We start from the raw sequence: 12,846 nt of genomic DNA on the forward strand, positions 1-12,846 counted from the left end.
GGGTGCAGAGGGTCGGGTGGGCTGCATACCCGGCATCTGGGGGAGAGGTGAGGGATGCACAAGGCCCCCAGGTCTGGAGCTCAGAGGAAGGGGTAGATGGGGGAGTACCACCTGGAAATCACCAGGTATGGATGGGGTTTAAAGCCAAGTGCACCAAGAAAGTCACCCAGGAAGTGACCATGGGGAGAGAAGACCCCAACCCGGGCCTGCTGTCACCGTCCGCTCTCACCTGCAGCCTTGGGGGATGTGGCGCTGGACTCCCGAGTGTCCCGGAGAGCTCTGGGGGAGCTGGCCCCGGGGGCCCCCACATCCTCCGGAGGGCAGCCAGGTGGCCGTGGTGCCCTGGCCGGGCAGCACAGAACCCGCTCTTCTTGGGCTGCTCCCAGGCCCCTGTGGGGCCACAGAGCATCCGGACCGGGAAGCGTCCCCCCCCAGGGGCCAAGGCCACGGGTCCCCTGGCAGTCGGAGGGCAAGCCCAAGTCGCTGTCCACATCCTCCGGAATGATGGGGACGCGCTGGCTCAGGTCCCGGGCCCCGGGGTGACAGCCGACCGGGGGCTCCTGGGCCAGCGTGTACTGCACGCGCACCGAGCAGTCCTCGGTGTAGCAGCCGCTGCCCCCGCGGCCGCGGGCCACCTGCTTCTCTTCATAGAAGCAGCAGGGCAGGCCCTCGTACTTCACCCCGTCCGTCCTGGGCAGATGGTCCGGGTGAAGGCCGTACAGGCCCTGGGAGCTCGCGGGCTGTGACTCCCCGCCCGGGGGGCCGCACCCCTCACAGGGCGGGGGACCCAGGTACAAGGCGCCGCCCCCGGCCGCCCCCGCGCTGGGCTCTGGGGCCGGGGCCCGGGGCTCGCAGCAGCAGGCGCACGACGGCCCCTCCCGGGCCCCCTTCCAGGTCCTCCTGAGGTCCGGGGCGGCGCTGGGAGAGGCCTCGAGCCCCCCTTGTGAGGTAGAGCTGTGGGGCCCCCGGGGCTCCAGGGAGGAGCTGCTGCTATAGTTCATCTCCAGGCTGCAGGTGGACAGCTGGTCCCCCGAGGCGGAGGCCGAAACCGAGGCTGGACCGGGCCAGGGCTCCCCCCGTGCGGCGCTGGGGCCACGGGCTGCTGCCGGGGGCTCTTCGGGGGCCGGGGAGCCATCGAGGCGCACCATGGGGCCCCGGCCTGAGCCCCCCACATCGCCAGCGCGACAGGGGCTGCGGCTGCGGTAGACGAAGGGGTCGTAGTCGCTGCTGAGCGAGCTGCGGAAGGTGGAGCAGCTGCCGTACACGCCCTGGTTGCTGACCTCCGTGCAGTCCACCACCGAGTCGCTGGACGAGCAGCGGCACTGGCCCGAGCTGCCGCTGCTGCTGCTGCTACTACTGCTGTCGCTGCCCGGGCCGTCGGCCAGGTAGCCGCTGCACACCGAGCGGTGGCCGTGGTAGCAGCTGAAGCTGGACGCGCTGCCGCTCTCCAGGGGCGAGGCCGGGGCCGCGGGCGCGAAGAGCAGGCTGCCGCCGCCGCCGCCGCCACCCGGGGGGAAGGCCCGCGCCGGGCTCCCGGGGGCCAGGCTGGGGGGCGGCTGCCCCTCGGGCTCGGGGTAGCTGAGGCCCCGGAAGTAGTAGTGCTGGTACATGGTCTCATACTGCGAGAAGCACGCTGCCTTGGAGAAGCTGCGGCCGCCGAACTTGGGCCTGCGGAAGGGGGGCGCGGGCGAGTAGGGCCGGTGCTCCAGGCCACAGCGGTGCGCAGCCAGGCCGTGGTCCAGGTGGAGGGGCGGGTAGCCGCGGATGTAGGCGGGGGTCTGCGGCGAGAAGAGGCCTTGCTCCCCGCGCCGGTCCACGGTCAGCAGTGTGACCGGATTCCCGTGGGCGTCCATGCTGGTCCTCGTGGGGTAGGTGGGCACGGCGCCGGCCCTGTGCACGCGGCCCGGGTAGTGCACTGGCAGGATCACCCTCTGCTGCCGCCCGCGCGCCAGGCTACTGGTCTCCACGCACACGCCGCTCGGGTTTCCCTTTTGTTCTGGGGAGAAGCACAGGAAACTGGTCAGCAGGCGGAGTTAGAGGGGCAGACACCGGCAGACTGAAGCGGTTGGCACCGAGGGGTTCTGACCCATTCTAAGCTCCCACCAAACCCAGCCACGCGGGCAGAGGCCTCCTGCTTCTCCACTCTCAGGGTGGTCACTCCTATTAGGGTCCATCTCCCACATCCCAGCTGCTCTGAGTGACAAGAGCCTCCAGAGAGCAACCGAGACCGGAGAGGAAAGGCCCTGACCCTCTTGGAAAAGCAGCTATGGGGAGGGCACCCTGCCTTCTGGGCCCTCAGGCTCCCCCACAGTGACACAGCATCATGTCACCCCTCTTGTCCTGCTTAAGAGACTGTGGGCCCGAGGGCTGGAGAGGCCAGGGGCCTGGTCCAATGTCAGGAACCCAGTCGTGTCAAAGCCAGAGCTCAGACCCAGGCTGACCCTCCAGCAGACCTCCCCAGGCCCCCCGGTGCCTCCAGGTCCTGGCGGCAGTGCCTTGGTGGTCTGCCGGCTCACCAGCCGTGGTGCCCGTCCTGCTCCCACTAGGCACCTGGGAAAGACAGTGCCTCTTGGCAGGGACAGAGGCAGCGGAGCGTTACCTATGATGTTGTGTCGACAGTGGGGGCAGGTGTGGTGCTGCAGCAGCCAGGGGTCCACGCACTTCCTGTGAAAGCGGTGAGTGCAGGGGATGACCCGCAGTTCCTGGGGCAGGAGAGAAGACACAAGAGCCTGAACGTGGGCCCGGGCAGAGGGCGATCGCACATGCTTCTTTCTTCCTGTGGGGCCAGAGTGGACCAAGGAGCCCAGTGCACCGTGGCGGTGCCCAGAGGCTCTGCCATCCCCATCTTTGGCTCCAACCATGGTGCTTGGTGTCAAGGGAGGAAGTAGGCTCCCTTCTTGCCTCTGGAGGAGGGCACTCACATTTGGGCACTCACACAGGCCCGCCAGAGCTGTGTGCTCACACAGGCTGCTCAGCCTGGGGTGTGAGGGACAGCTAGGTGCGCTCCAAAACCTTTTGCATTTCTGGGATGGTGGCTGGCTCCGGATACCCAAAATGAGGTGGGTAGAAAGGACGATGCCTGGGATTCATGACTGACACGTGGGACAGCAAAGGGGTAAAGCTGTCCCACCTTTCCCTTCACTGCACCCTCAACATTCACCTGAGGGCACGTGGTCTGTAACAAAACTCCCAACATGGAGAGGAGGTGATGGGGTTCTGAGGCAGGCAGAAATGCCCCTAAAGTTCCTGCGCCCAGAGCACCCTCTGGACTTGCCACTTTTGATCTTCCATTCTCGGACCAGCTAGCCGTAGTCACATTCCAGCTAACCCCTAAGGCTGTGCCTGACCATGACCAGAGTCCTACCTAGATTTTCTCATGTGACCTTGGTGATTACTGGGAGTTCAGGCCAGTCTTGGGCTCGTGTCATAAGCAGAGGCACAGAGAGTAAAGTTACTCGCCCAAGATCGCAGAGCTAGAACCCTCCTGGGCCCAGATGAGAGCTCAAGCAGTCTGCAGGTAGAGACTGTGTGAGACCGTTCATTTGAAGGCCTCTGTAAAACCTTGTTTTTCATCCAACAGTCTACACAGTGGCAGGACACTTTCATCAAAGGGGCATCAAATGCCTGCAACTAATTCTGAAGTGGTTTGCCCCCTTACTCCCTCAAATGTGTGTGTTTACGTGTGTTTCTGCACGGAAGGAAATGAAGCAGATGTAGGAAGTGACTCTCAGTGAATGATAACAGCGTTCACTGTATGCTTCTTGCAACTTTTCTGAAAGTTTGAAATTTTCAAAAAAAAAGCTAGAAGGACAAAGGAGACATCACATCCTTTGTCCTTACTTTTTTTTTTTTCCATACCAACCTGGCTTGTGAGATCTTAAATCCCCAACCAGGGATCGAACCTGAGCCCCTGGCAGAAAAAGCGTGGAGTCCTAACCACTGGACCACCAGGGGAGTCCCCTCCTTTGTCTCTTTATAAGAAAAATGGGTGTAAGTGTTCCACACAGCTTTCAGGAGAGGACTGTATGAAGCTGAGTCCCAGAGTTTTCAGATGAGCAATGCGAAAATTAAGTCTTGCTGTTGTTCTGTCACTAAGTCATGTCTGACTCTTTCCTTTCTCTCAGAGTTTCCTCAAACTCATGTCCACTGAGTTGGTGATGCTATCCAACCCTCTCCTCTGTCGCCCCCTTCTCCTCCTGCCCTCAGTAAGTGTAAATTAATTAATTTAAATTTAATTAATTTAAGAAGCTCCCTACCCCTTGTGGCTCAGCAGTAAAGAATCTGCCTGCCAATGTAGGAGACCAGGGTTCGATCCCTAGATCAGGAAGATCCCCCAAAGAAGGAAATGGCAACCCACTCTAATATTCTTGTCCAGGAAATCCCATGGACAGCAGAGGAGCCTGGTGGGCTACAGTCCATGGGGTTATAAAGAGTCAGACACGACTGAGTGACTAACACTTTCACTTTCTTCAAATGTAAATTAACTGTAAATATTCCTAAAACCAGAGTTACATAGATTACTGATCAACTTGTGTCCAGCCAGGTCCCCGGGAGAGAGTGTTTATGCATGTGGCCACCCCGTTCCGGGGGGGAAAGCAGTTGGAAGGTCTCAGGATGCCCCCAGGACACTTGGCAGGCTCAGCCCTTATCCCACAAGGCTGTGGGGAAGGCCCGTGGGGCCTGTCCTTCCCGGTCCCGTGCGCCCTCTGCGGGCCAGTCCCCCTCATCCCTGGCTCGTCCCCATGGGGCTGGGCCCCGCCCCCACCATTACCTCCCCGTCGATGTACTTCTCCAGGCAGATGGCACAGTCAGACGTGGAGCTGCTGCTGAGCGTGTCCAGGGCCCCGCAGCTCCCCTCCCGGCGTCCCTTGCTCTTGGAGTTGAACTTCCTGGTTTCCATCTTCTCCAGGGCCTGCACAGCCAGCCTATTCATGGAATTCTGTGCAGCAGAACGTGGCCCGTATGAGGGTCTGGGTTGTGTTAACAGCGGCGGTCACCCCCCGGGGGGCCACGGTCAGCCTAACGCTAGTCTCCATCCAGCCAGGACAGACTGCTGAGGAATCACTAAACATGGAGAGACCACGGCCCAAGAGCGCAGGTCTTCCAGACTCCCAAGTGTCCACCACATTGGCCTAAGCAGCAGAGCCGGCAGAGGTCTGCTTGAGTTATTTGGCCAAGTCTGCTCTGGGCTAAGGGCTCCTCCCTTCACTGAAGAACGTCCCGAGGGCCAGTGAATAACGTGTGGGGGTACTCTGCACTTGGCAGACTGGACGTGCTCGACAGACACCAGCTGCTGCTCTGTCACTGACGGCCCACCCGACCCTTTGGCGCTGTCTCTCTCTGGGGACATCACACTGCTACACCCCTGAGAGTCTGGACTCCTGAGTGTCCCTCCATTGCCCTCTGCCCCTAAACGGTTCCTTCCTGTAACCACGCAGTGCTGTGTCAGCCGGGGCACTAGCGTGGCTCCTCTGTTCATTGAGAATCGCCTGGAGAGCTTGGTAGATGCAGATTCGGACGCAATAGGTCTGGGGTGAGGCCTGAGACTCTGCGAATCTCCCAAGCTCCCAGGTGATGCTGAGCCTGCTGGTCCCCTGATCATATCTGGGGAGCAAGACTCTCGGGCTCCATGTTAACATTCAAACATTTTTTTTTGGAAAAACCTGTGGCTGGAAACAGCACCAGCGCTTGACCCTTGTATTGAGAGGACCGGCCTTTTTGGAACAGAAACAGCTCAGTGCTCTGAGCTCCGCTCTGGCTTTTCTCCATCTTTGCTGACTCTGGGCCAGCAGGGAAGAGGCTGCAGTGTCGGGGCAGGACCCTGCCCTGGTCTGCACTGGCAGTGGGGCCTCGGGGATGAAGGTGATGGGCCACTCTGGGGCCATTACCTGACTGCGTCGCTGCTTCAGCTTGATTTTAACAAGGAGGATGAGGCAGACCAAGGAGACCACGACGAAGAAAGCCAGGAAAATCCCCATATCGAAGTACTCAGTGGGTTGCTGGAACAGAAAAGACACAGTGAGTCATGGCGCTCTTCAGCCTGGGGATGGGCACACGCGCTGGGTCGGCTCCGGGCAGCGGAGGGACGGAGCCTCTGGGCTGCGTTTCCCCTCCTTTGTGGGACACGCCAGGGCTTCTGCTAACAGGCACCCTGTGCACTCTCCAGGCCCAGGGAGCGCCTGCAGTGCGGCCAGGGGAGGCCTGCCGGGGTCTTAGCCAGGCCTCCTAACAGCTGGGAGAACTCTGCTCACTGAGCCCAGCTCCCTGCGGAACAGTGCAGAGTCCGCCGTACCCGGTGGGAGAGGCCCTTTCAAATAAACACAAATATCACATTTATGGGACAAAGGAGCGAGTGTCGTGTTTTGAGGGAACAGTGATTACTAACCGTATAATTAATGGTTTACAACAACTCAGAAAATTGTACGCTGCTTCCACAAATATCAGCTTCCACTATAGTGAGTCATATTTACCAAAGCGCTCTTTTTTCCCTTTAAAAAGCAGCCCGCAAGTCGGTTCTTCTGCAAACTCCCTCTAGTTTTAGTTCTTACCTTTCCCTCATGGCATACAGCCTCCTAAAACCTTACAGCCACCTGATCTGGGATGTGCATTTGGCCCGCCCGAGTGGAGTTTTGCTCACTGAATGCTACGAGCATCTGGGTATTTTTTGCGAAAGGATCCTCCTTTATGTGAATATTCCAGTATTTAGGAAGAGGAAATAAACCATCTATGGAGCACCTGTCCCAGGTTCCTAGAATCTTGAGCCTGAGGTTGGGCAGAGGATGCCAGCAGCATGGCTTTAACACAACTATAAGAGAAGCCTAGAAGACAAAGCTGTTCATTAACCACCTGGAGGTCGTGAGCTCCCATCCCAGTTGAAAGCTTACATTTCCAGATTCTAGTACACGTTAGGGAGTTTTGGTAATGCACTTGCCCCACAGGAAGGAGGAAGCACAGGCTTTATCCTCTTAGTGAAGACGCACGGGAGGAGGGAGACCCAGGAAAAGCAGCTGAGAGTAGGACGCCCTTCCCTTCAGTCCTTAGTCAGCCTTTCATGGAAGATGGGGCAGAAGAGAAAAAAGGACAGGAAGTCACCCAGAGGGGACACTGGGTGGAAGAGACACCTGGTCACAAGTCATCTATATCTGGAAAGGCTTTTCAGATGCCCTCAAGTAGAACTGGTAATCTCTCCCTGGCCTCCGGGCTTACATCTGCTACAAACCTGCAGGTCCCTGGGGCGCGTCAGCGGTTTAGATGGGGAAAAAGCCGGAAGCAACAAAAAAGGCCGAAGCCGGAAGGGGCAGGTGGCGAGGGGGGCAGGTGGCGGAGGCTCACTCGAGGGGGGCGGTGTTGGATCCGCGCACGGGCCACTTTCTGCTTGTTGACGATGTTCATCAGCTTGATGGCATCTGCGCCCTTCACGTACACCACCGGCCTCTTGAGCGGGTCTTCCGAGCCCTGGTTCAGCTAAGCAAGGACAGAAGGTGCTGCTTAGAAGACGTAATTACTTTCAAGAAGCCAGAGAGAGAGAAAGAAAAGCTGGAGGAAAAGAACATGAAATTCCCTTTCGAAAATCCCCAAACACCAGCATCATAGGCTGGGGGCTCCCAGGCAGATGAAGCTGAGGATGCCCCCCGTTTTAGGATGAAGGGTATTTGACAATGCCTCCCAGCCCCCTGGCTCTTAACCCCTCTTGACACACTCGCTTTGGAGGACAATGCACAAACATGGGTCACTAATGAGGGCAGACAAGTGCAAGGGCCCTGAAGACCCAGGTGATACGACTGTGAGAAGCCAGGCTAAGTAAGGGAGGTGCTTCTCTCAGGGGCCCTGCAGCCTTGGCCTGGCCCCAGGAGCTTACCTGGTCAATAGCTTCTGGGTTCTCGGACACATCGAAGATGACTGCGGTGGCTCCCCGCTGCACGGCTCGCTTGGCCTGGGAGAGTGAGAAAGAGCATGTAGGGACGTTCCCACAAAGCTGGCCTTGGAAATCTGACCTGTATTCGAATGCAGAATCTGATGGTCACAAACTTATGTGACTGGAAGAGTTACTAACTTTCCTAAGCCTCAACTTAAGTGAAAGTCGCTCAGTCGCGTGCCACTCTTGGCGATCCCATGGGCTATACAGTCCATGGAATTCTCCAGGCCAGAATACTGGAGTGGGTAGCCTTTCCCTTTCCTTCCCCAGTGGATCTTCCCGACCCAGGAATCAAACTGGGGTCTCCTGCCTTGCAGCGGATTCTTTACCAACTGAGCTATCAGGGAAGCCCAAGCCTCAACTTGCCTGTTTTTTTTTTCTTTTTTTTTAAAGGAGGGGGTGGGAGTGGGATGGGGGTGGACGTGGGTAGGCAACAGTGCCTTGTTCAGTTGAACCTGAGAACTAGATGAGATAGAAATGGTAAAAATAAATAACTAGGTACTCAATTAACCTCTGTCTCCCTCTTCAGCCTGAGCCTTAACATCAGACTACAAACTGACAACCTGCCCCGTCAGCATAAAGGTACTGGTTTCAGTAATTTCTGCTATGAACGCAGGGTCACTGGCAGTAAAAGCACATGCCTTGGGTCCTTCTCTTGTGGTCTCCTCTCCCCCGTGTCGTCCAGCCCCGCAGTTGGAAGAGCCTGTGACTATGTCCAGAGGAATCTCAAAATGGTCCGTTTTAATAACGGACATGAGCTGAAGACCTTTGGAGATGCTGTCGGGTGGGGGGAAAGGCTAGGAGAAATAATTGTAAATGGGGATTTAGAGCTGTTGGCTGCCAAACCTGGCCACACATCAAAAACCACTTGGGGAAGTTTGTAAAGCAGATTTCCTGGCTCAGACCACAGAGCCTGATTCAGCAGGGCTGGAGTGAGGCCCAGGAAACTGAGTTCCGAAAGTTTTCTGAGGATTCAACCATTTGGGGAACTACTGATCAGAGATGAAATGTTTTAGGAACAAATGAGAAGCGGTGGAATTCTTTTTTGGGGGTGGAAAGGATTCCTTTCCATCCTGGTGAACCTTCTAGTTTCATGTCCAGCTAAGGGAACAACAGGGTAAAGCTGAGGAAGAATCAGACATAATCCTTGCTTTTAAGAACCTGAATCTTGTTAGGGAAGCAAGACTCCTCTAAAGGTGAGGGGTGGGGGAGGGGACCAAAATGAAAGCCCAGCCTTCTGTAAGATGGACAAATAACGGCCAGTACTCAGAGGTCAAGAAAGCCTCTATGGGCCAGACTGCTTGAGAAAGAGCGAAAGCTAAATTCCTTCCATAGAAATAACCATTACATGGATACAGCATGGGAAAGCAACACTGAGCCTTAGACTGGAATGTGGCTAGGGCAATGCTCCATCAGCCCTCTAGAGGGCAGTCTTGCCCCACAGCTGCTACAATAAGCCTGCTCCCTGCACTTGGTACAAGCAGGACAGTGAACTCTTCGGGATACAGCGAAGCCCTCGGCAACTCAACGAGCTCAGGCACCTGAGTGCTGTCCTTGTTCTGCTGAGGACCCCTTCCTGTTGGACTGAGATTCGCTGTACTTGGTCTGCTCTGCCGCTTGCAGGTCCCACCCTGGTTCCCCACTGGGTGCGCCCCAATCAGGAGGAGCTCCTGGGTGCTGTCCCTGGCTCTTCTAGACAAGCTGCCGATGCGGGGTGGGTCACTAAGTCTCTTTCAGTCCCCAGTCTCAGTTTCCCCACCGGTAAAAGGGGGACAGAGCCTGTGTCATGAAGGACTAGTCTCGGCCACTTGTAGAGGCAACGGGCTGTCCAGAGTGCTGCAGAAAGAGCTGTGATGGCTGTCACCTGCCTCCAGCAAGAGAGGATGTGATGTCCCTGTGAGAAAGTTTGGAGCCAGATGGTGTCACTTTCCTCCAGAAAGCTGTTTAGGGGCACAGACCCCTTTGCCTGAGGTCAGCAGGTCCTCGGGGGCCACAGTAAATGGGTGCCAGTCTTCTGCTCAGGGGGTGTGTGAGTCACTCAATTGTGTCCACCTCTTTGCGAACCCATGGACTGTAGCTCACCAGGCTCCTCTGTCCGTGGAATTCTCCAGGCAAGAATACTGGAGTGGGTTGCCATGCCCTTCTCCGGGGGGTCTTCCTGACCCAGGGATCGAACCCAGGTCTCCTGCATGGCAGGCAGATTCTTTAACAAGGAAGATCCTCCCAGCCTTGTTCATAAACTGGCTGCCAGTGAGGAAATAAACAGGATCTCTCATTCCTTTACTGGCTTTCAGTCCCTGCACATCAGGCAGCACTGGAGGGGGCTGGGCATGCAGCTTTGTCTTGCTTGGGAGCCTCAGTGGAGGGCGCACCAGTCTCCTGGTTTCTCTCATGAAAACAGCAGGTCAAGAACATGGAGCTTAAATCCTGTTTATAGCTCAACTGCAGACACAACCAGGTTAATACACAGGGCCCAGGGCACCGATATTTTGTTTGAGAAAACAATCATTCTCACAGTGGCTTACTTTAAAAATTAGGTTTGATGTAAGCTGCTGTTGAAGTAAGGCTGTATTTCCCGCACATAGGACTGGACATGAGGCGGGTCAGGATTACGTTCAGAACTCACTTGTCAGGAGCAGGCTTGGGATTAAGAATGTTGTTGTTGTGGGGTCTGACTCTTTGTGACCCCATGGACTGTAGCCCACCAGGCTCCTCTGTCCATGGGATTTCCCAGGCAATAGTACTGGAGTGGGTTGCCATTTCCTCCTCCAGGGATAGAACCTGTTTCTCCTGCTTCACAGGCTGATTCTTTACCACTGAGCCACCTGAAAAGCCTGGGTTTAAAAACAGGCCATGAATGATCTACACTTTGAAAATGACACATTGATCATACTATTCCCAAAGCAAATGAAAAAACGTACTTGGTCACACAGTTCCCCCTCACCCCACATTTTCAGTTTGAAAATGGATGCGGTGTCCTTGAACGCGTGTTCATGTGTTAGATTTTTCACGTCTTCTGTAGTCAAACTTGGGCTGGAGAGTTACTTCAAAGCCTCATCTTTATGAAGTCACACACCCAAATGTCCAAATTTCTCAAAACGAGGCTGTTTCAATGGATGTCTAGGAAGATGCCTTCTGGTGGATGCTGCTAGACAGTCATTGTAGCTGAGCTTAGCTGGAGAGGGCAGTTACCCCTGATCTGTGCACAGACTAGATTAAGAAGAAGAGCTTGAGAAGGGCGTGGGCAGCAGAAAGCAGGTGGGAGGACCAGGCCAGGCCTCCCAGAAGCAGCCGAAGGCCTCTGCCCACCCTTTCCCGTGCCCCACTCACACGGGCACGTTCCCACCCTCCATCACGGCGGCTGCTTCCACCAGGCCGGCACAGGTCGGCCCCAGCCAGCAGGTGACCACAAGCCCCACAGCAGGATGTGGACTAAAAGGCTGTCACGGTTCCTTATTTACCTTTCCAGGCCTGCTAGACCCGAGGCGACAACGTCCACAGCCACTGAGACATGTCACAAAAGCGCCAACACCTGCAGACTTACGTCTTGCAGAGTACAAAACGTCAAGCTCTAGAAGACAGGGTCTTACGTGACTGGCACTTACTGCAATGCAAGACCCCTGTGGTTATTCAATAAACACTTATTCTGAATGATAGCAAGTTTGCCTGGGACTGTGCTCTAGGGTTCCTGCTCCCTGAACGTGGACTGTTGTCCTCCCCCACGGAAGTGCTTCTATCGATATGTTTGAGTCTTGAATTTCCGGATGCATACTGTGCATTCTGCTAATAGTCCCACTGCCACCTTGTGGGTGAAGAGACCCACAGCCTAGAGTCTGCTTGGGTTTCGATTAAATTCAGGAATTCCAACCAGGGATGGACCTGGCACTGACCCAGAGTGTGCAGTTACACCCAGACTGGGTTTGGGGCCTGGTCCTACACCACATCAGGGCTTCCCAGGTGGCTCAGTGGTAAAGAATCCGCCTGCCAATGCAGGAGCCACCGGAGATGTGGATTTGATCCCTGGATCAGGAAGATCCCCTGGAAGAGGGCAGGGCAACCCACTCCTGTGTTCTTGCCTGGGACCATCCCATGGACAGAGGAGCCTGGTGGGCTATAGTCCATGGGGTAGAAAAGAGTTAGACATGACTGAGCGCACACACAGACTCCCACCCCATAGCTCCCCTGCAGAGCCCCTGGGAACAGACCGCTTCCCCGTTTCTTCATGAAGCACTGGATGTGGGGTCCCCAGTGCTTAAACTTCACTGTAGGAAAACTTTCGGTGGAATACAGCCTGAATCGGAAATAACCCAAAAGATGGCCCACAATCTCTCCTTTGGCCCTCACGCCTGACCAGAGCATAAGCCAGGAAGCTGGACTGTTAGCACTGATACAAAGACTTGTGTCTTCAGCCTCTTACAGGAAGTTCTGATATACGGGGGCTTCAAGCAGACTTTTTCTTTATTTGCCTCTATTGAATATAAGTCTGTGTTCTGGGTTTTTTTTTTTTTTTTTGCACTTATCATAATCTTCCAACAAGTCATTTAAAATTTTTTGTTAATATCTTTAAGGCTGTGATAGATCCCTTCAGATACCCCGCTCACTCATATCTTTTTGATATTTGGGCTATTTCAGTTTTTTTATTCTTACAGTTAATGCCATGTTGAATGAATCTTGGCTTACACTTCCAATTCTCCTAGGATGGAGGCCCAGGGCCAAAGAAAATGAAGATTATTAAGAATCTTTATACAATCCACATAAGATTTTAATGCTCCTCTTTATAAACCCACTCAACTCTTAATTTATCTGCAGCAAGGACAAGATAGGATGACAAAGACAATAAAAGACAAATTTGGGTCAACAGTTTTAACTTCTGGATAAAGTGGCACATTGGGGAGCTGGCTAGGAAGGAGGCTGACAATCTGAGAGTAACC

At 55.4% G+C, this 12,846-nt stretch overlaps 1 protein-coding gene across 1 annotated transcript in view; it reads right to left on the reverse strand.

Moving 5' to 3' along the window:
• ZNRF3 (zinc and ring finger 3) overlaps positions 1-12,846 on the reverse strand; it is a 145,011-nt gene that overhangs the window by 4,388 nt on the left and 127,777 nt on the right. Inside the window, exons 3-8 of the mRNA XM_027566416.1 lie at positions 7,859-7,933; positions 7,333-7,464; positions 5,889-5,999; positions 4,772-4,939; positions 2,600-2,702; positions 230-1,996 (exon numbers count right to left, since the gene is read on the reverse strand). Coding sequence (XP_027422217.1) covers positions 230-1,996; positions 2,600-2,702; positions 4,772-4,939; positions 5,889-5,999; positions 7,333-7,464; positions 7,859-7,933 — 2,356 coding nt within the window. The remainder of the gene's footprint in view (positions 1-229; positions 1,997-2,599; positions 2,703-4,771; positions 4,940-5,888; positions 6,000-7,332; positions 7,465-7,858; positions 7,934-12,846) is intronic.

The sequence above is a fragment of the Bos indicus x Bos taurus genome, chromosome 17, assembly GCF_003369695.1.
Source record: "Bos indicus x Bos taurus breed Angus x Brahman F1 hybrid chromosome 17, Bos_hybrid_MaternalHap_v2.0, whole genome shotgun sequence".
Taxonomy (NCBI): Eukaryota; Metazoa; Chordata; class Mammalia; order Artiodactyla; family Bovidae; genus Bos; species Bos indicus x Bos taurus.